The 23,534-nt window shown below is 37.5% G+C and overlaps 1 protein-coding gene across 1 annotated transcript in view, besides 2 other annotated features; it reads left to right on the plus strand.

Moving 5' to 3' along the window:
* Bmp5 (bone morphogenetic protein 5) overlaps positions 1 to 23,534 on the plus strand; it is a 124,952-nt gene that overhangs the window by 89,889 nt on the left and 11,529 nt on the right. Inside the window, exons 4-5 of the mRNA NM_007555.4 lie at positions 8,002 to 8,196; positions 21,385 to 21,461. Coding sequence (NP_031581.2) covers positions 8,002 to 8,196; positions 21,385 to 21,461 — 272 coding nt within the window. The remainder of the gene's footprint in view (positions 1 to 8,001; positions 8,197 to 21,384; positions 21,462 to 23,534) is intronic.
* Positions 4,495 to 10,716: an enhancer, noted in NCBI's record as "Ex4r". NCBI's record gives its function as "enhancer in nasal cartilages, distal limbs, and ribs" and the evidence as "EXISTENCE:transgenic organism evidence [ECO:0001131][PMID:19096511]".
* Positions 9,151 to 10,277: an enhancer, noted in NCBI's record as "ECRD subclone". NCBI's record gives its function as "enhancer in lateral rib" and the evidence as "EXISTENCE:transgenic organism evidence [ECO:0001131][PMID:19096511]".

Below are 23,534 nucleotides of genomic sequence, written 5' to 3' on the forward strand. Positions count from 1 at the left end.
AAACCAGTAAGGTTGGAGTGGTAGAAACTGAAATCTTAAATCTCCATTCTCTATTATAAAACAAATTTTAGTAGAATGGAGTTCAGTCTCATTTATCTTTCTAATGATTTCTATTTGAGGACAATAATCTGTTCTTTGGTAGACACCGTCATCCTATTGTTTGCCCACATTGTATTTAACAAAGCAGTGGCAAAGATGCCCATGTATATGCTAGCAATTTATTTTTTCTTTTTTATCACCTGGGACCTGCACAACAATTTTAGGGTACAAAAAGGATAATATTTGCATACAGAGATTGACTGGGCATTCTTTATTCTATAGGCAAAAAGATAATACCAGTGCCAGCATAAAATTCTAGGCTCCTATACTTTAAAAAAATTAATTACTGTGTTTCATAACCCAAGCATTTTATTAAACATCAGCTGAATTTATTCTTTACAAACGGCATCCCTTTGTCTCTAGAAGCCTTTAGTGAGAGCACTGGAAGGCTGCCACATTCTTCTGCAAGCCTTCAACCCTCTTCACCTCTCTCCCCCTCTTCCTCATGTGTAGGAGAGCATGTGTGTATCTAAACTTGAACAACTCCTCACAACCAAGTTCTTTGCCTCCCGTTATCCTTTCATTGCATCTCTGCCCCTGCCCAGAACATAGATTTCCGACACAGTATTTTATAAGGGAGCTATTTTCTTCTTTAGCATTATCTCTTGCATTAGTACAGAACTGCTAATGTCTTCTGATTGCTGGTCTATTAACCTAGAGAGCTCCTCTGATTCTTTGAAGTCTCTGCTGACTCTGATTCTGATACAGAAGACCATTTTAGACCTCATTCTATTGCTTCCATCCCTCTCACGCAGGGAGAATATATTTTCTACTGTGTCACTCTGCTAACCAAGTCCCAAAGTAGAACTAGCTCCTAGCATTTTACAGAAATTTAGATTTAAAAGGCTTGCTGTATTTTCTCTTTGTTTCTGGGCTTAGTGATGAATTGATTGTAATAGAGCTAGAAACAACTCTGACTTACAGCCTCAAAAGTTACTTCTTTATAGTCTTTAGTACCTTGCTCTATATAGCTCATTCCTCCCCGATTCTCTTATTGAAAGTAAATGCTTTTTTTCTCACATAATATATCCTGATTATGGTTTCCCCTTTCTCTACTCCCAATTCTTTCCCATTTCCCCTCCTATCCAGATCCACCTTCTTCTATCTCTCATTAGAAAACAAATGGGCTTCTAAGGAATACTAATAAAATAAATTAAAATAGGATAAAAAAAAACCCCCACACATTGGGATGGGACAAAACAAACAACCAGAAGTAAGAAAGCCCAAGAGACGGAATGAGAAACAGAGACACACTCAGGAATCCCATAAAAACTGGAAGCCATAATAAATATGCAAACATATACTGCAATGGAAAACAAGATAAAAGAAAATATATAGACTGGGCGGTGGTGGTGCACACCTTTAATCCCAGAACTTGGGAGGCAGAAGCAGGTGGATTTCTGAGTTTGAAGCCAGCCTGGTCTACAAAGTGAGTTCCAGGACAGCCAGGGCTACACAGAGAAACTCTGTCTTGAAAAAAACAAAACAACAACAACAAAAAGAAAGAAAGAAAGAGAGAGAGAGAGAGAGAGAGAGAGAGAGAGAGAGAGAGAGAGAGAGAGAGAGAGAGAGAAAGAGAGAGAAAGAAAGGAAGAAAGAAAAGAGAATATATAAATAAAATCTTACTGTTTTTCAACAGGAAAAGCCCTGACATGACATTATGAGACACTATGACACTTGCAGACAGGAGTCTCCAAAAATGCCTCTGAGTTTGTTTTCTGTGTGCCAACCTGGGCATGCACCCTGCATTTAAGCATAGTTTGTCTCCCCAGTGAATCTCCCATGGAGGAAACTAAAATTCTTATTTGCAAGTGGTTATCAGTTGGACATTGCTTCTGGGTTATAGATGGGGGCATGCATCCTTTTCTTTCAGCTCTAGCACCCCATCTGGTGCAGACCCCTGCAGGCCCTGTGCATGCTGCGTCAGTCTCTGGGAGTTCATATGTAATTCAATCATGTTGATTTAGAAAGCCTTGATTCCTTGATGTTCTCAAACCCCTGGCTCTTACACTTCTTTTGTTTCCTCTTCTGTAGGAATCTCTCTGCTCCAAAGGGGAGGGTTTGATGGAGAAATCCTGTTTAGGGTTGAGTGTTCCAAGGTCTCTTTCTCTGCTTATGTGGCTGTGGGTCTTTGTGTTTGTTCCCATCTCTTGCAGGAGGAAGCTTCTTTAATGATGACTAAACAAGACACTGACTTATAATTATAGCAGAATGTCATTACGAGTCCTCCCCAACGACTTTTAAAATAGTGGCATTTGGTTTTAATCTAGGTCCCTGGGTTATCCAGTCTCAGGTTCTTGGCTACCCAAGCAGTACCTAGATATAAGATACAATTTCCTAAACACATGAAACTCAAGAAAAATGAAGACTGAAGTGTGGACACTATGCCCCTCCTTAGAAGTGGGAACAAAACACCCATGGAAGGAGTTACAGAGACAAAGTTTGGAGCTGAGATGAAAGGATGGACCATGTAGAGACTGCCATATCCAGGGATCCACCCCATAATCAGCATCCAAACGCTGACACCATTGCATACACTAGCAAGATTTTATCGAAAGAACCCAGATGTAGCTGTCTCTTGTGAGACTATGCCGGGGCCTAGCAAACACAGAAGTGGATGCTCACAGTCAGCTAATGGATGGATCACAGGGCTCCCAATGGAGGAGCTAGAGAAAGTACCCAAGGAGCTAAAGGGATCTGCAACCCTATAGATGGAACAACATTATGAACTAACCAGTACCCCGGAGCTCTTGACTCTAGCTGCATATGTATCAAAAGATGGCCTAGTCAGCCATCACTGGAAAGAGAGGCCCATTGGACACGCAAACTTTATATGCCCCAGTACAGGGGAACGCCAGGGCCAAAAAGGGGGAGTGGGTGGGTAGGGGAGTGGGGGTGGGTGGGTATGGGGGACTTTTGGTATAGCATTGGAAATGTAAATGAGCTAAATACCTAATAAAAAATGGAAAAAAAAGTTAAATCAGATATTGGCTTGTTATTCCCACACTTTGTACCATCATTTCACTAACATATCTTTTAGGCAGGAGACCAAAGGGTTTGTAGCTGGTTTGATGTATATGTTCTACCTTTGAGTGTATGCAGAGTACTTTCCTGTCCAAAGAATCTAGAACACTGGGGTGAAGACTCTGTATAGACACCAGGTCAACATCTTCACATTGGTTTTCATACTACCCCTCAAATGGCTCTTATTTTCAGCTGTTTCTCCCCACATTCCTTCTTTCATCTGCCTCCTCCTTCTCCACTTGCCCCTCTCATTCCAGCCCCTGTCCCAGTCATTCATAACTATGTATTCTTTTTCCTTTTCCTAAGGAGATTTATCTGTCTTTCCTAGTCCCTTACTCTACACTTAACATCTATGGTTCTATGTATTCTAGTTTGATTATCATTGATTTGACAGCTAATATTTATATATAAGCAAATACATGCATACATACATACATACATACATAATACATACATACAACAATTGTCCTTCTGGTTCTGGGTTACCTCACTCAGGATGATATTTTCTAGTTCCATCAATTGTTCTGCAAATTTCATTTTTTTTTTTAAAGGACTGAGTAACACTACTTCATTGTGTAAATGTACCACATTTTCTTTACACATTTATTTGTTGGAGGACATCTTGCTTGCTTTCAATGTCTGGCTAATATAAATAGAGCAACAGTGAATATAGTTAAGCAAGTGTCTATGTGGTAGAATGAAGTGTCCTTTGGGTATATGCCCAAGAGTGGTATAGCTGGATCTTAGGGTAGATCAATTCCTAGCTTCCTGAGGGACTACGACTGCCTGGCTGTACCAGTTTGCACTCCCACCAGCAATGGGTGGATGTTCCCCTTGCTCCACATCCTCACCGGCATGAGTTTTCATCTATATTGTTGACCTTAGCCACTCTGTTAGGTGTAAGATGGAATCTCAAGTAGTTTTGATTTCTATTACCCTGGTGGCTAAGGATAGCGAACATCTTAAAAATGTTTCTCAGCCATTTGAATTTCCTCATTTAGAATTCTGTTTAGATCTTTATCCCATTTTGAAAACTGTTTTATTTGTTTTCTTTCTATATAGTTTGGTGAGTTGTTTATATAATTTGGATATTATTCCACTGTCATATATGTAGTTGGTAAAATATTTTCCCATTGTGTAGGCTGTTGCTTTGTTCAAATGCATCCCTGTTTGATTGAAGTTGTTAAGCTTTTGCCATTGCATGACACGTGTGAGTCCTAATGTGCCCAACTGTGGATTCAGGCTAACATCTTTACCTTCCCTATATTAATGGTCATTTAATTTCACATCCCAATTTAATTTCCATTACATATTCAATCTGTTTTTCAGTCCTTGTGTCTATTTTTCTAACTTGGAAATGAATACAAACAAGGACAGCTTTGAAGAGCTTTGGTAATATAAAAACCACAGTTTTCTCTTTTTTTTTCCCCACAGTTTTCTTAAATAATAATAATTATAATGGTTTAGGCTCCATCTATTTCATATTTCCAATACCTAACATATACTATAGATTTAATTATAAGATTAAAAATGATAAATTAAATTTTAAAAATTTCACTATTTTAATTATATGTAATATATTCTATGAACATAAATTTTTAAGGCAGTATTATTTTTCTATAGCTAAAACCAAAAATACTGAGAATCTTTGGAATTAAGAAAAAAAAAAAGAAACATTGCAAACAGAAGGAAACTTGGAATGTGGAGTTAAGTGCTTTTTTAATTATAAAAGTCAATGCATATTGTAATGACTAGAAAACCTTTTTTTTCCCACTGTGAAGTCCTTTACAGTAACCGGTTTCAGAATCAGAAAGATCATATATTAAAAATGGTCCCTGCAGTCATCAACATATACAAGTAAAGTCTAGCTACTGTTAAATTAACACTTCGTTAAAATATCAAAGTAAAAGTTTCAACAAATACTTTTTTATGTTATATTTCAAAACAGGACAAAAAAAAAATGAAGAACAGATTGCCAGTTCTATTCCACAGCAGTCAAGTTTCTCAGTTTGCATTTTCTTTTCTTTTGCTGAGCTCTCTGTTGCTGGAAACTCTTAAACCGATTTCAAGGGCTACACCTGAATAAACACGTTGTAAAAGTGTTTATGTATTGAAGTGGCTCAGTTCAAGGTATGGTATTTGGCTGGAACTTCTAATTTCTCTTTTTACAGCACAAGGACTGCCAGAAGGAGGAAGTCTGAGCTGAATTAATACATTTGCTACAGTGGAAGTAAAATGGAAACTACTCTAACCACAAATCAAACTGCCTCTTTCATTTATGCCAATGATAAAGTTTTTCTAAGAAGTATATACACTCTGGCCCAGAGCCACCATAAGTTTGCATTTGAAAGGAAAACTTGTATGCTTATTTGTTTAAGGTTTACTGCTTGGGTTATTTGTAAGCCTTCTCCTGGTAGGACTGACTGCAGAAGGGCTTGTGGGATAACTTTTCTCTGCTATAGGACAATTGTTGACGATACCCATGTTGCCTGGATTGGTGCAAACTTTCTTTTAAGAACTAGCATCGCAACATGTGAAGGACCTCTGTGTCCCTCACAACAGCTGTGTGAACTCTTGCAACACACACTTATTTTCTGATGGTAGAAAGTCTCTCTGTACAATTCATGCGCACAAAAACCTGCTTATGTTGCCAAAATACACGATCTTAAAAACAAGGGCTTATTTGGTCAAATGACACTGATGCTGTCTTAGGGGTTTGCTTCCCTTTTCTTTATTCTTCGGTTGGTTTGGTCTTGTAGTGGACCTTGTAGTGGAGGTTGCTTCATAGTCTTGGCTGAATAAATATTTTAAGAAAACATGCACATTTCTCAAGGGGCAAGCCAGAGTCAATCATGCACATATTTCAAGCCATGTTATATATTACCCTTACAGGATCAGTAACTTCATATCTAGACTAGTAACTGCAATAAGTCTGAGTAATTCCCATGTAAAGCTACAGCAGAAAACTAAATAGTTCACCTTTATTTTTTGGGTGGGGGGTGATTTCCATGGAACTAGAAACCAATCAATGGTTTTCTTTGTGTCTATATAGCGTAGACTATATATTAACTACATATATATTATATACATCATCTAGTTTCATTTTATATAAACATATAATTTAAAGTAACAATTACTTTAAATTGGAAGCATAGTAGTAACTAACTCCTATAATGTTTGTGAAACCATATTTAAATAATGCATAGAAAGCACCCAGAAAATTATATAGTATACTCAGAGGAAGTACTCCAAACATACTGGTACAATTATAAATATTATTGCTACTCCATGGGAAAGGCAGTTTAATTCACCTCAGTTTCTAGAGCCTAGGACACCCTGACTTTTAATACACTCTGGTTTCTCCCTCTTTCTCTGGTGTGCAACCATATGTATAGATTAACAAGGGTCTAAGATATAAACTAAGTACAAATCAAGCAAGCATTGATAAGCTCACATAGGATTTCCTTCTGTATTGAGAGTTATATCAGACTTCATTTGAGTCTTCTGAAATCTCAGGCAACTCTCAGTTCATGGAAGCTCACTGGGAGAGGAATTTAGGAATTTCCACATTACTGAGGCCATCTCTCCAGCACTGCCCAGGTGAGATGCAGGGCCACTCTACTGAGTGCCTGTCCAGCCCCTCTCCTGGGCAAAGTGGGAGAATACACCCTGGTGATGTGGGTATGGGAGAGCTGGCAGGTTGACCAACTCAGCTACCACCTTGGCCTCAACCCAGGGCTTTGAGTTGGCCTACCCCAACATCTGTCCCATCTATGAACTGCTGAAGCATGTGAAGGGGCCTCTCCTGCAGATCCAAAGCTGCAGGATCTCCATGACACAGGTCAACAGCAGGATATCCAAGAGGAGTTCTGGTGAAGATGTATTATTGATGGTGTAGCAGAAGTCAGAAGCCTCAAACCAAACCAGTGACTCATTGCAATGAACATTTGCAAGATGTATGAATAAAGGGTATACTATGTGACACACAGTGACATACAACAACATCCATAGCAAGATGTCTGTCTGTCTGTCTATCTATCTATCTATCTATCTATCTATCTATCTATCTATCTATCTATCATCTATCTATCTATCTATCTATCTATCTATCTATCTATCTATCTGTCTGTCTGTCTGTCTGTCTTGTTTTCTTTTTGTGGGGAGATTACAAAGGTGGAGGGTGGGTATGAAGCAATGGGGAGATGAGTGAAATTGGGGTGCATGATGTGAAGAATCAATAAAAAGTTAAAAAAAATCTACGTTTGTTCAAAAACATTTTACAATGAGAATGGAGTTCATAAGAGGCTGTATTTCCAGAAGTCTCCCAGAATGACAGGAAGAATGCTAATGGTAGAGGAAACAACTTTAGGAAGTTTCCTGATAGTGGCCAGAAGTGAGAGGGGAATGGCTAGCGGAACTGACTTACCCAAGAAAAGCTGAAACTGGCTGGAAGAAGTAGAAATTCCCTTCAGGCATGTCAATCTTTATCACTTAGAGAAAAAAATTATAGGGCCTTTAATGCAGAAAAGCCCAGAGTTGACTTTGGAAACTATATTTGATGTGGAAATTTCTAGGCTGTTGGAAAGCAAGTCTATCACTTTTCTTGAATTCAGTGAGGAAGAGTAGCCATGGGATGCCACCTGGTATGCCTCTATGTGTTCTATGCTGTGGTAGAGGGGACAAGAGAGACAAATATGCCTAAATATTTATTTAATCATCAATATCAAGGTTTATGAGAATCCAATCCTTAGTTTATAAAGTCTATAAAGAAAACATTCTGATAATGCTTAAATTGTTTTCTCCTCTTTAAAGTAGTTCAGGCTCATTCATACTACTTTATCTTTCTCATAAACCACATGTTTATATATTTTGTTCTAGGCCGCAGCATCAATGTAAAATCTGCTGGTCTTGTGGGAAGACATGGGCCTCAGTCAAAACAGCCATTCATGGTGGCCTTCTTCAAGGCAAGCGAGGTACTTCTTCGATCCGTGAGAGCAGCCAGCAAACGGAAAAATCAAAACCGCAATAAATCCAACTCTCATCAGGACCCCTCCAGGATGCCCAGTGCTGGAGGTAAGATAGAATGAGCATGACAGTTGTGCTCTGAGAATTATTGGGTCATATGTTGCAAGTCAAGTTGCCACAATAAATTTGCCAGCTGCATATACCTTCATTTGGTACATTAAATCATCTAAGTGATGTTTCTAGCATCCCCAGAATGTTTCACCGGTGAATCACTCAGTAATTCATTTAAAAATAACTATGATGTGCCTTCATGTGTTGAAAGATTCCATTCAAATTAAAATCAAGCTGGCAGTAATAAAGTTATGAAGTGGCTAAGTCAACAAAGTCTAGCCAAAATGAAATGACACAGTTTGCAGGCTGACTTCCTCAAGGAATGGTCAACCAGATGAATACAGCATACAGTTCCTTCTTTCCTGTTTAGGTGTGAATCATGTAGCTCTTTCTAGAAGCAGGAGTATGGCAGACTGTCAGTCAGGATGTGTTTGAATGGAATCTTTCAACACATGAAGGCACATTATTATCGGGTGGGCTGATACCTGGACTATCCAATTTTATGCATACATAAAACTTTTCAGCAAAACATTACAGATGTGCAGCTGATATAAATCTACTTTGATTTCAATTTAATCTCCTTTTGGTTGGAAGAGGAGATAAAAGCATCACTGATTAGAGAGAAGGGCCTTGGTTAGTCTAGGCTACAAGCATGTTTCATATGAGGTGAAACTGATGTCTACATTATTAAAAGAATCTATATCCATCTATGAAAAATAGATTTGGTGGCTGACTAATCCTAGCATATGTTTACTGACGTATATGCTTCTATGTTTACAACCACCATATATGCACAGTACTTTGCAAGGCACAATGGACAACAGATGCATAGAATAGCTGTGACTCTCGCCAACAGTATTTCAGCAAATTAGGAATCCAATTTCAAATAGCTTTTACTAATATTTTTAAAATCTCCATTTTTTTTGAGGTTACTTCAATGTAACAAATCTAGAAGCCGAGATTCTCAAAAGGTGGAATTCATTCACCCTCCTAAGGTGTAGTTGCCAGATTAATCATGTTAGGCAGAAATTCATTTGGTATGCTTAGAAAAAGAGGCAATAGGAGATAATTATATATGGTACTAAGATTTGCTGACTTAAATGCTACATATATAAAATGAATCTTTCAAAGAGAGTTCTATTGAAGAATAATGGTAGTTTTATACTACTTTGTTAAAGACCCTCACAAAATATTTAGTTTGGCAAAAACTATAGTCTCTAAATATGAAAATGGAGAAAAATAGTCTAAGCCCTTCTCTCTCCTTGCAAATGCTACCTTGTCAAAGTTTATATATATATATATATGTGTGTGTGTGTGTGTGTGTGTGTGTGTGTGTGTGTGTGTATTCATATAGAAAGTTTCTGAATTTGACTGGAATATTTTTAACTTAATGTGGCACTGTGCATCAAGAAAGGAGTTTTCTAAAACTGAGTAGAATCGTCAATAATTTTTGAGGAAACTGGAAAGCACAAAGGACAGCCATGCTCTTATTATTCAAGCTTATAATTATTCTGGCAGAAGGTTCCAGCAACCAGAATCATCAAAGCCCTTTTCCATGTGGGCCAACTCTATTTATCTTCTCTTCTTGACCACAAAGTAACAAATGTCCTTCTATAACCATCGATGAATAAAACATATGGAGCAGCAGTCAGGAGCCTTTTCACCAGTTCCCCAACACGTTTAGTGTATGTGCTTATTATAATATAGACTAATATTTCTTTTTTGCAAAGTTTGTCCTTGGCAAGCATCTCTGTAAAATATGTGGTAGATGGTTTTGAAGCTCATTCATATTTTGATAATAAGAAAGTAGCTGGTTTTCTGTGAGACGTAACCTTTCAATAGGTAATAATCAAGCAGACTGGAAAAGCCTCCAAGGGTTTGGGCTAAAAGGTGGGGCTGAAAGAGAGGGAATGGTAACATAAACAGAACACTTGATACTTGTGAGGCTTGAAATGCCAGGGAAAATGTAAAATTATCCAAAAATAAATAATAGATGCTATAATAGTACCGGGCTTTTATAATAAATGATAGAACAAAGACTCCCTGACGAACACAGGGTAGAGGCAGGTTAGAGAAAGTAATGATAGAAGTTTGTCAAATTGCAGTTTTATACGCATCTCATAAAGTATTGGAAGTCTGAAAAAGCACTTGGCATAGGCGAATCAAAATCCAGGACAGGTCATTTTGGCTATTCTAGTTCACTTTTGTCCTGTTTCAAAGGGTTTTATACTGGACATGGTGAGGCACTTGTATAATCCCATTACTTAGGAGGCTGAGGCTAGAAATCCAGAATTCCAAGCCAACTTGAGTTCTCTAGGGTTTGTGTAAAAACAATAAAAGAGAGGGAGAGGGGGAAAGGGAGTAGAGAAGCAAAGAGAGATGATAAAAAGAAGGCATGAAGGGAGTGAGTGTGGGAGGGAGAAGACAGAAGGAGGGCTAAGGAGAAAAGTATGAGTCCTTCCTTAGGGCTTCTCAGTGTTCCCTGTCCTGTACATAATCCTACAGGAGAGGCTAGAAAAGTATGTGCCCACCAAATACTTATGATTGGGCCTGGAAAACCAACTTCCAAATTCAAATGAATATTTGTAGAATCATTGCTTTTAGATTTTTTTCAGAGATTGCCAGTCTCAGGTCCTTTGTCAAGAAGGTTGAACAGGATCCTGTAGAAGATAGTGATAATGTCACATTGACCATGCACAATTTCTTTCTTTTCTTTTCTTTTCTTTTCTTTTCTTTTCTTTTCTTTTCTTTTCTTTTCTTTTCTTTTCTTTTCTTTTCTTTTCTTTTCTTTTCTTTTCTTTTCCTTTCTTTCTTTCTTTCTTTCTTTCTTTCTTTCTTTCTTTCTTTCTTTCTTTCTTTCTTTCTTTCTTTAAATTTGGATGGTAGAGGAAAGAAGAAAAGATATTAGCTATGTTTTAAGCCAGCCATTCTTGAGGATACAAAGGCTTTTGGTTGATAAGGTTTTCAAGGAACCCATGGACCATGATGTTGTTTCAAGAGTTACATAAAGTACTCCAAACAGCAGAGTATTAAGAGTCTGTGAAAGCTAACAGGAAATATGCCAAGTCCCAGCTCACTCCAGAACTCTGGAAAACATTTTACCACATGCTTAGTACTAAGAGTCCTTGAAAGTGGATCTGGTCATGTGGTCGTCCTGCTTAAAGCCTTGATAGTGTCTCAGGGTCGTTCTCTCACACAGTTAATCCTAACTCAAACATTCTGCATGTATTCTCAAATAAAATAAATATTACCTCTTGTCTAATGTATACAATGGAAACATACCTTTTTGAAACATATCAATCCAAACAAGAGACTAGAATCAATTAAATTATCTAGGATGCTTTTTAAATATATCACCAAGAAAACATCATAAATGATATTTTATGTATTTTAGATGTGATTTAGTCATATTCCTAGCAAAATGATCTGATTCTTTTAAAATGTCACAGTATTTTTAATAAAACTAGAGTTAGTGTAATCATATAATTTTAAATGAACATTTTACTTGTTCTGAGTGAAGTCTCTAAAATTAATACTGGAATGAAAATCCCACAGTGTGTGTGAGCCAGCCCAGAAAGTGTGAGAGTGCTACTTGTCTGCCTTGTGGTGACTTGGATGAGGGAGCGATGTCCCTCCCTTGCCCCTTGCTACCAATGGCAGGGAGGAGAACTGACCCCAAAGACACCAGAGCAGGAGAACTGGCCTTACCACTTTCCTGCCTCAGCACCTGGGAGAGCAGGCCTGCACCTCACCTAGGGAGCACAGTAGACCTGGCCCTGGATGTAGATGAGCCAGCCCCTAGGGCACGAGAGAGGGAGACCAGCAGGGTGAGCAGCTCAGAAAACTCTCATGCCCAGATCCAGGTCTTTGAATTGGCCCACCCCAACACAACATCTACCCCATGCTGGAGTGCATGAAGGGGTTGGTCCTACAGATCCAAAACTACAGGATATCCCATAAGATAGGGCAACAGCAAGATATCTATCAAGAGTCCCAGTGAAGTTACAGTATTGTCAGAGTAGCAGAAGCCAGTGGCCTTGTACCAGACCTATGAGTCAATGCAATGAACATTTGCAAGCAAAGATGTGTGGACAAAGGGGTGTACTGCGGGACACACTGTGACACACTACAGCTTCTGCAACAAGGGTTTTTTTTTTTTTTGGCTGTAGAGGGGAGGTTGTAGGGGTGAAGAGTTGTTAAGAGGACAAGAGGAGATGAGTGAGATTGAGGTGCATGATATAAAAAGAATCAATGAAAAGTTAAAACAAAAGGAAAACCCCACCATGCTACATACATAAAAATATTTCTAATCTAGATGATCTGTATAGAAATTAACATTTAAAATTGATTGTTCTGTGAACTGTGACAGGTTTTAGGAATCTTTCCCAAGTAATTACTCTGGCACATCCAGTACGTCATTAGTTAACCCTGTATCCTTATTGGCACATTTTCTATCATCTATCCCTTAATACGGACTGCATCACTTCCTAGGTGTGTAGTCTGGGATATGACCACTAGGTGACTGTTGATCGTAATTACTCAGAGTTTGTACGGAATCAAAAGTGAGACCAGAAGGACAAACAGTGAATGGAGACATTTGGGAAGCTTTTGTCTAGAGAAGTCTAGCAGCTGGTTGGAATCCTAAGTTTGTAGATCGAATTTGATGTCAGCAGCCTTGAAGGCACTGGTTCTCTACCTTTCTAAGGCTGCAGCCCTTTCATGCAGTTCCTCATATTACCCAACCACGAAGTTATTTCACTGCTACTTCATAACTAGCTTTGCCACTGTTGTGAATCCTAATTTAAATATCTGATACACAATATATCTGATAAATAATTACTGTGAAAGGGTCATTGAATGCCCAAAGGGGTTGTGAACCACAGGTTCACAGGTTACAGCTACTCAAAGGTGCAGATGCCATTTGTGTGGTTTCAGGGATGCTTGGCTAAACAGAATTAAGGTAACCTTCCAGGTAGCTGTTAATTTATTGGTTACTGTTTTGTGTCACAGATTTATCCCCTCCAACGCACACCTATTCCTATATAAATGAAAGCAGCACTCCCTCTGGGCCGTGTTGTACACATTCAAGTTGGTAATTCACATAGTGTAGCAACCTGACTCTCTTTTTAGGTTTATCAAAAGTTTCCTGGAAGAATATGTGAAAGTCACCTTATTGAACAGTCTGTTTTGAGCTTCATTAGGCTACATTTATCATTTTCTGTGGATAAATTAATTTTTGTCCTAATTCTCTATTTGCTTACTTGTTTTTTTGAAAACTAAAAAGAGAAAGTTAAAAAATATCATTTGCTTTGAAAGAGAAAAACGTTTCAGCGTATTAGTTTATTTAAACTGTTGTCATGCTTAAATGTTCTGTTTTGAATCTCTCTATATAAAATATGTATACATATAGATATCTGCATCTATCTACTATTCCTCTATCAACTATATCTAACATATATCATACCTACTATATATCATCTAGAAGTTATCTTTGATAACTCTTAAATTCAACATTGTTGATAGATATATGGAAGTTTTTTTGTTTTGTTTGTTTTTACCTAATTTAGTCAATTATCGTTCCATTTATATACTCATTTGCTATTTCTTTTTCATATATATATTTATTTTTATTGATCCTCCCTTGTGACCTCCCCTGAAAAATTAAAAATTAAAAACAGATACTACTATTACTACTACTACTACTACTACTAAAATAAAAACAAACCAAGAAAGCAAACAACACAACAACACAACAAAACCAAAACAAGTCCAATATGTGTTATCCATACAACTCTCTGGAGCACGGTCAAACTCTCAGTGGCCTGTCCCTTAAGTAAAGCTGAGTACTTTTCCTCCTACACCCCCTCCAGAAGTCACCGATTGTGGGGAGCCGACTTCAGCATCCTTAACACACTTTCTAAAAGTTCTCTAAAATGGGTTCCTGTTTAGACTGTTACTCTTCAGCACAGACCACGGATATAGCCCCCAGATGTGGTAGGGCCTGGACCCAGGCAAGGCCCTTGAGGACAGCCCGGACCACGGACATCCACTTGACCTCAGGAGACAGTACGGGCCATTCACATCAATGTGGCCCCTGGAGGCAGCATAGCCCATGGGCATCAACATGGTCTCACACTGCAGAGACCATGGACATCCGCATGGACTTTGGTGGTAACCTAGACCATGGACATTAACACAGACCCAAGTTGCAATAACACCATAGGCCCAGACACGGCCCTCTCAAGTTGCAGTTCAGGCCACCCATATCAGCATGACCCCAGTCAGACCACAGACTTCAGCATGGCTTCCGATGGCAGCTCTTCATTTGATGTTTCAATAGTCAGTGCTCACAACATTAAAAGTTTATATAGATCTCAGGGTTTTTACTCCCCCACTTCTATTTCATTGTGGGTTTTTTAAAATTATTTTTAGGGAAAAATAGAATGATATTTTAAATAAAAATTAAATTCATATTTTTCTAGAAATCAGTCATAAAATTTGCATAAGTACTTAATATTTTCAACATTTGACATTATTTTTCCAATGCTACTACCATTAAAACCATGCCAGGGAAATATTATAACACCTGCATTATGTTTGAAGTAAGTTAGTGTATTGTTTGTAATATTGGCTGTGGCACCAGAACTTACTAGTAATTTTTATCATGACTTCTTTTTAAATTTTAATATATTTTTATTTATTAAAATACAAACATATAATTTCTTTCCCAGTAGTCCTCCCATTTCTCCTTTTCACCCCATCTCAAATTCCTGACCTCCACTTCTTTGTTATAATCACACATGCACACAAATACAAACACAAATACATACACACACACACACACACACACACACACACACACACACACACACACACACACACACACAGATGAAAATTCAGTTTCCAATTCCATTCAGTGTTGTTTGCAAGCGCATGATTTTAGGGATGGTCATTTGGTATTGGCTAAGCAATTAAGAGCCTTATCTCTACTAGAGCCTTATCTGTAAGGGAAGATACTTCTGCTCTCAGTATCCCTCAGTTACCTGGAATACTTTGTTTAGGGATGGAGGTTCTATGAGAGATTTCCTGCTTCATGTTACCTGTCTATTGTGCTTGTTCTGAGATAGGCAGCTAAGTAAGTTGAAATATCCTGGGTGAAGCTTCCTTGTCAAGCTCCTTTTCTCCTTTTCCTCCTTCTCCTCCTTCTCCTCCTTCTCTTTCTCTTTCTCTTTCTCCTCCTCCTCCTCTTCCTCCTCCTTCTTCTTTTTCTCCTTCTCCTCCTTCTCTTCCTTCTTCTTCTTCTTCTTCTTCTTCTTCTTCTTCTTCTTCTTCTTCTTCTTCTTCTTCTTCTTCTTCTTCTTCTTCTTCTTCTTCTTCTTTTCTGGTCATACAATCTTTCTGCCTTCTCTTTTTCAGTGTTGCTTGGCAGCTGGGTGTGACTGTTGGCAATTCCTCTATTGGCAGCTTACTTAGCACTATCCTGGACTATGAAAGTTAGTCTCCAGGGAGGTGGGTCTATGGTCAGACTCAGCTTGTATCCTCCAAGACCTGTGTCCTACATGTGTAGTGTTATCAGCATCAAGGCTACCTCCAATCTTTGGGAAGCATCCGAGGGTATAATTGGATTGATCAACAACTCAAACGAGGGTTTCTTATGAATGGTATTGGGGTTTTTTACTAGACAGACTAAAATTATTCAGGAGCATTGTTGGACCAAGTATAAACCATTTAAAATGTACATCTATATGTAAATATACAATGGTATGCATTTTAGGAAAAAGTAAAAAAAAATAGTATGTTTCTTTATGGGTCTTCTAAACACCTTTAGTGTGAGTTTTTTTTTTAACCTCCTTCTTCCCATTCCTTCTGAACTCACCACATTACCACTTCCTTAGTCCTTCCTTAGATCCTTCATCTTACTTGCCCTGCTACCTCAGTCTCTAGTGATTCTTCTTCCTTCCTCTGTGGTACCTTTCTGATCTCTGAGTTTCTTTGGTTTCTCCAGGTTATCCAACAGACATGTGACGCTATGGAGCCAGGAACTTAACCTCACATGAAAGACATGCGGCATTTGTCTTTCTAAGTCTGGCTTACCTCATTCAGTAAAAATTATTTTCTAGTTCTACCTACTGCCTGACATTCTGACTGGGATGATATAAAATCTCAAGTAGCTTTAACTTTCATTTATTTGATTGCTTTTATGCTTGACTCTTTTGGTTTTTTGACCCATTCGTCATTCAAAATGATGTTTTTGGTTTCCATGGATTTGTGCACTAACTAGAGACTTGCATGCTGTCACTTCAAGTTTTATTATGTTATGGTCAATATAGGATACAGGGAGTTACTTCAAAATTTCTGAATTTCAGAATGTATTTTTTATTACAGAAGCTTCCGTGACCTGCTGGATATGTTTATGTGTATAAATACACACACACACATCATTGGGTTTCGGTGGAATATTCTGTAGATATCTGTTAATTCCATATGATGTATACCATTTAATTATGATATTATTTTTCATCCAGATGATTTATCTATTGGAGAACGAGAGATATTAAAGTCACCTACTATTAATAGTTTGATGTTAATCTGTTTCTTTAATTCCAGTAGTAAATTCTGTAAATGAAATTGTTTTCACCAGAACTTGGTGCATACCAAGTTGGTGCATACCAACTTGGTGCATAAATATATATATTTAGGATTGCAATGTCTTCTTAGTTAATTGCTCCCTTAAGTAGAATGAAGTGTCCTTGTCTATCTACACTGTCATGTTTCCATTTGTAGTTTAGTTTGCCAGGCATTAGGAAAGCCGTATTTGTTTGATTCCTGCTCCCGTTGTATTGGAATTCTTTCCATCCTCTCACTTTCGGGTGATGTCTACCTTTAAATCTGAGTTTCTTGGAGATAACAGAAAGGTAAAGTTTTAAAAATCCATTCAAATAGCCATTGCCTTTTGATTGGAGGGTTAAGGCCACTAATATTTAAAGCTATTATCAAAAGGTATGTGTTGGTTTTAGTCATCTTGTTTGGTTTTTGCTGGTTTTAGTCACACTTTGTGTCTGAGTAATTAAGGGAATTTCTATAGTCTCTTGATTTTGCTTACTCCTTTCTTCTGTCCAAAGTACTTCTTCCACATTTTACTTCGAGTTGCCTGATGGTTATGAATATCTTAGCCCATTTGGATCATGGAAAGCTTTTCTTTTTCCTTCAATGCTGGCATATAGTTTTTCTGGACACAGTAATCTTGACTGACAGTTGTGATATTTAGATCTTGGAATACATTGCTTCAGGTTCTTCTGGGTTTAAAAGTTTCCACTGAGGAATTAGCTGTGTTTTTCTAGTAGGTTTTTCCTCTATATGCGATTTGTGTTCTTTCTTTTGAAACTTTCAAGAATCTTTCTTGTTTTTTTTTTTTTCTTTTTTCTGTGAATTTAGTGACATAACTATGATTTACCACAGGGTTCTCTCTGGCATGCCTGTTGGGATTCTGTGTGCTTCTTGCATCTTTATGAATATTCTTTTAATTAGTTTATGGAAGTTTTTTTCTATCATCTTATTGAAGATCCAGTTTTTGCCATTGACTTGTGATTATTCTCCCTCAACTACAATTTAAAGATTTTGTCTTTTGTTGGCATCTCACATTTCCAGCATGTTCCTTTCCTATGAGTAAAAAATTAATATTCTCTCCTAGTTTGTTCTAGTTCCTCTACTTATCTTCAAGTCCTACTCTGTCTTCTACTTGGCCCATTCTACTGTTGGAATCCCTTGACTTTTCCAGTTGAGTGATTTAGTTTCTCAATTACAACTTCATTTCAGCTTGAGTTCTTGACAATGGTTTCTCTCTCTTCTGTGAATTCAGTCACTTCATTCAGACCTATGTTTGTGTTTCCTTGCAAATCCTTCAGGTACTTTCTCACTTTGAGTTTATTCTTTATAATTTTACTGAGTTGTTTATGTCTTCCTTAAATTCCTCATTTTTTGATAAAGTTTATGACTTTTCTTTAAAATTCTATATCCTGGGGTTCATCTATAATTCTCACTGGAGAACATTTCTGTAGGATTGGTGGATTTTTGGTGGGGTAGTGGAGGCGGTGTCTTTATCCTTCATATTATTTTTAATATGAGCTCTAGTCATGTGGTCTTTTGCTGTTTGTATATTTAATGTGGGCACAGCATGCCAGGCTGGGGCTTAGGATGTGCCACCTGGTCTAAACCTGGAGCCTTGGAAAGATATATTTCAAGCTCATCAGGCTGGTTCAGGCTCTTGTGATTTCAGGTCTTAAAATTAAGTAATATACAGGCAGGATAGGGTCAGGCAGACTCACCAGGCTTGCCCCATATACAGGATGTGTGGGCCTGGCTGAGCCTGAAGAGGGGACTGGCACAAATCCCTCAGAACTGGGAGGTCAGAACTGGGAGAAGTTGTGAAGGGGAGTATAGATATGTTGCATGTGTCTTCATGCAGTGTGGCCTGTCCTGAAGGTCTGGGTCTGGTGATTTATAAAGTGGGGTATGGAGCCCCAGGAGAAGGTCAAGATTCTTGGCAATCTGTGGGCGTCCCGGGGTTGGGCACATGACTCCATCTGTAGACCCACCTGTACATCAACAGCAGAATTATGTCCATTTTATTTAATCTCCCAAGGGCTGCCAGTCAATATTTTTAAAGCTATAAACATCATTTCTTAGACCTTCTTCCTGCAGCTTACGCTGCCAACTATTGAGAGTGAACCTAACTACAGATTTTGCTGATTTGGGTAAAATATTTACTTCACTGAGTGCCCATTAATTTTTATTTCTGACAGAATAAGCATACAGGTATAACTCTCCATGACATCAGACTCTTGGAACAAGAATCCATTATAAATTTAATTGCTCATTACCTTTTTGTAATAGTATATATATATATATATATATATATACACATCTATATATATATATATATGAATAAAAATGTGTGTATACATATGTGTATATATATCACTTACTTTTAATGAAACTATTAATGAAATGAGATATTTGGGCTTTTAAATTTTATTTATTTTCCTTTTTATAAACATGGAATTCTAATAACCATACATGTAGTTTATATTTATCATCTATTTTCTGTCTGTCTGTCTGTCTGTCTATTTATCATCTATTATCTATCTATCTATCTATCTATCTATCTATCTATCTATCTATCTATCAATGTGTGTATGTAATATATTCATTTTATATTTATGGTTAAAACATACTCATTCACTGCCTCAATAAAACTGTTGTATTATTCAGATTAAGGAAGAAGTTTCCCTGAAAATGAGAGGACAGAAACTGAAACAAAATTTTCTTTATTTCTCACTATTAACATATATTTATTCAATCATTACATAAGGGGGAAATTATACTATCTCATTTTTTAAACTGATATCAAACAAATAATCATTTGAAATAATTATAAAGATAACAGAGTCACCATTTGGTTTCTGGTTCGAGACTCTTTTATTTGCAATTCAGTCATTAAGTTGGAAGGTGAAATAGTGACACGAAATTTCTTTGAAGGATATTATCTATTTCTCATTCATTTCCCTCTTTCTCATTGGAAATAATACAAAGATTTTAGAATGTTATTTCTAAAGAGTGGGGGAGGATTCCAGAGACAACACAGGAAATGTTTTGTAAAGTTTTACATTTAAAATGCGTTTTGCTATATTTCAGATGCAAAATAGAATTTTATATTTACATTTAATTTATTAAAACAATTATACAAATTTTAACATCTAAAAAATATATTGCAAAATATGTAATAAAAATAATGTATCTGTGAAATTATTCATGGAAAACTGTAGGGAATAAGTACATTAATTCACCAAATATTTATGAAATATATATTATGTGTCAATTGCTATTTCTAGTACTTGGTATATATCAATGAAGCAGAGTCAAGCAGGTTTTCTGACTTGGTGAAGATTTATGCTAGGGGAGCACAGAGAGAAGTAATGCATGTAAAGAGTAACCAACGGCAGAGAAGGTCACTGAGTGTAAGTGAGATGTATACCACTTGTTTATGTGATCAGAGCAATGGGGACTGTTGGCATCAGTGTTACAATATTAAACGTGCTAGTTAGTGAACAACCCTTTTACAGAAGATGGTGCTTGAAAATAACTGAACAATACAGCACTCAGCTGTGTTGATATCCATGCAATAAAATACCAGGAAAAGAGTACAGCAGAGTCAGGGCCCTGAATGAGGTCCAGATTCAACTGTGTGTGTGTAACAGGAGGTAGCTGTTATGGGTAGCACAAGGCAAGGAGGAGAAGAATTACTGGAAATGAGTGAGAGAGGTAAGGGGACCACCTCACAGCAAGCCTGTATTCACTCTGTCTCATGTTTGGTGATGCTGGAACCATAGCAGGGCTTCTATCAGACAAATGTATATTTAATTTGATAAAAGCCCACTTAGTACTTTATTGTAGGGGTACAAGGGGAGAAAGACTACCATTCATGATATGACAGTAATTCTGGCTAGTGACGGTGGCTTGGTCCAGGAGTAGTGGTGGAGACTGTGAGAAAGTGGGTTTGAAATCTATTGACAGTTGCGTGGGAGACTTCCTGACAGATTGGACGTGAGAATGAAGAGAGAAGGGGGTGGGTTGTCTGAGCTATTTTCTGACTGTTTTTGTTTTTTGTTTTTGTTTTTTTTTTTGGCCTGGGTACCTCCATTAGTCATGGATGAAAATGCCTAAAGTGACTATGCATATATGTCTTATATTGACAGCACTTATTTAAATAAGATCTCCAAAGAAATTGGCATCTCCTCTGAAAGTATCTAGGCAGAAAATATTGTATGAACATACAGCACATATTTATATAAATAACCACTGTAGTAGGACTGAATTAATGAATAATCACACAGCTAAAGTTAGAACTCAGTGAATGACAGCACCAGCCTATGCCTGATGTATAAATGGCAATAGAAATCTTTTCAGAACTTTATAAAGCAAATGATATTATCCACATTCTACACATGAAAATTGATCAACAGCCAAAATTCTTGGTCAAGTCTCAAATTCTTGTTTTACATCTTCAAACACAATATCTTCTGGAAACCTTATCTTATAATCTCATAACAGAAACTATATACCTCTATACCTTAGTAGGCAGTCATTTGCTTAAAACCTGAGTTTTTGTTTTTGTTTAATCTGTAGATTATAATACCAGTGAACAAAAACAAGCCTGCAAGAAGCACGAACTCTATGTGAGTTTCCGAGATCTGGGATGGCAGGTAAGATTGCTCAACTTGGGGCTTCTTTTCTGTTTTATCTAAAATCCTTAGTAAGTCTAGTCTTTGTTAGTAATTGTTCCTATATAATAACCATTTTGAAGACTATTCAGCATGTGGTTCACACATATCATTTTCTTGTTATTTTTTCCTTATTGGAACATAATTGGTTGGGTTTAACAACTATCTAGGGAATAAGACAATACTGTCCTTTAAAAATCCCAAGTCTTTTGTTTTGCATGAGTCATTTGCATTTGCAGATGAGTCATGCAACTCACTATGCAGCCCACAATGTCTTTGATTCCCTCTTCTGCTTCAGTGTCTCATGTATTAGGATTCTAGGCATGTACCACCATGCCCTGCATATATAATAAATATTTACCAATGTGTTCATTTATATACACACATGTGTGTGCTTGTCTGTGAGCATATGTGTAGGCTAGAAGAGACCATCATGTGTCCAGCCCTTTCCACCTTACTCTTTGAAATAATTATCTCTCAACTGAGTCTGGAGCTCATTGTCTTTGGGGCTATGACGGTTGCCAGAAAGGGCCAATGATTGTCATGTCTCTCCTATTTCAATGTAGAAAATCCTAGGATTCCAAGCAAGCATGACTGTAGTGGTAAATTATTAAACTGCTCCGAGCTCCCGGTGGATGATCACATTACGCACCAGAGTTCTCTGGATTCGCGAATGAAAAGACACACACAAGCTGTGTAATTTTTAATATGCCATACTAGCTCCATGACTGGGTCACTCCTGGACTCCCCTTTGCTATTCTTGAATTGATGCTTGCTAAATCTGTATTTCATCTCCGCTACCCCAGACCCAATTGGGGGAGTGGCCCCTGGGGCCGCTTTCCTGGATTCTTACTTGTCCAAGGGCTCTTAAGTCTGATTTCTGCTTCCCCATCGTGGTGATCCTGCTTCTTCTCTCTCTGCATCTCTTTCCCAGGAATTCCAAAAGTCCCACCTCAGTCCTCCTGCTGAGCCATTGGCTGCTGGCTCTTTATTGACCTGTTTAAAAAAAAAACCAAAAAAACAAAAAAACAACTGTTGGTAGGGACCTGCAGTGTGAACTTCCTTGTAAGCACAAATCAAACCCCCAACACATGACAGACTTCCCTTCCCTCATCCCCTTGTCTCCCAGATTTTTACCTGGGTGTTGGGTATCCAAACTCAGGCCGTGTGCTTTCGCAGTCAGCACTCTCACATATTGAGTCTTCTTCACAGCATCTCTAGAACTTTTAATCTCATGAAGATAAAATACTTGCTTGGATTATTATAAATACCTACATTAGCTCCACTACCATCACAGTTCTGTTTAGGAAATAGAAATTCCAGCTATAAAGTTTTAATCATAAACCCAGTTTGCAAGAATACTTTTCTTTCACTTGAAACTCTTATTATTTTTTTAAAATATGCTTCACAAACGAGGTAAAAAGGAAATTTAGAAAAATAATTTTAACGGTTCTGAAAACAATTAAATATGAAGTTTTCAGATTTCTTTTGGTATTCTATTACAACAAATTCCCAGTTTATGAGCCACCTTCAGAGTATTATATTCACAAAATTAAAATGATACAAAATAATATTAAGATGAAACTATATATTTTATTGGTATTTTTGTTTTTAAATATTTTATTAGTTACCTTGAAATTTTCATCTAGCATATTTTGATCATATTCACTCTCCTTCCTTAACTCTTCCCAGGTCCTTCCCACTTCCTTACTCTTCCAACTTTAGATTTCTTAAAAAAGAAACCAAGACCAATTTGTGCTGTTCAAATATTTTAATAGAAACTTATTTAGGGGTGGGGTTACATACACAATTCCCTTCTCCACGCTGAGATTTGGTCTGGCTTTGGGTCTTGTGCGTGCTGTCACAACTACTGCAAATTGTGTCTTTTAATATCTTTCTGCTCTTCCTTCCACAGTGTGAGCTTTGGAAGGAGGTGGGTGTAGTATATATGTTTCATTTAGGGCTGATCATTCCACAGTCTCTTGTCTAGTATGGATGTCTGTGTTAATCACTATGAACTGCAATACAAACTTTTGTGATAAGGAATGAGAGATA

The sequence above is a fragment of the Mus musculus genome, chromosome 9 (genome assembly GCF_000001635.26).
Source record: "Mus musculus strain C57BL/6J chromosome 9, GRCm38.p6 C57BL/6J".
In the NCBI taxonomy this organism is placed as follows: domain Eukaryota; kingdom Metazoa; phylum Chordata; class Mammalia; order Rodentia; family Muridae; genus Mus; species Mus musculus.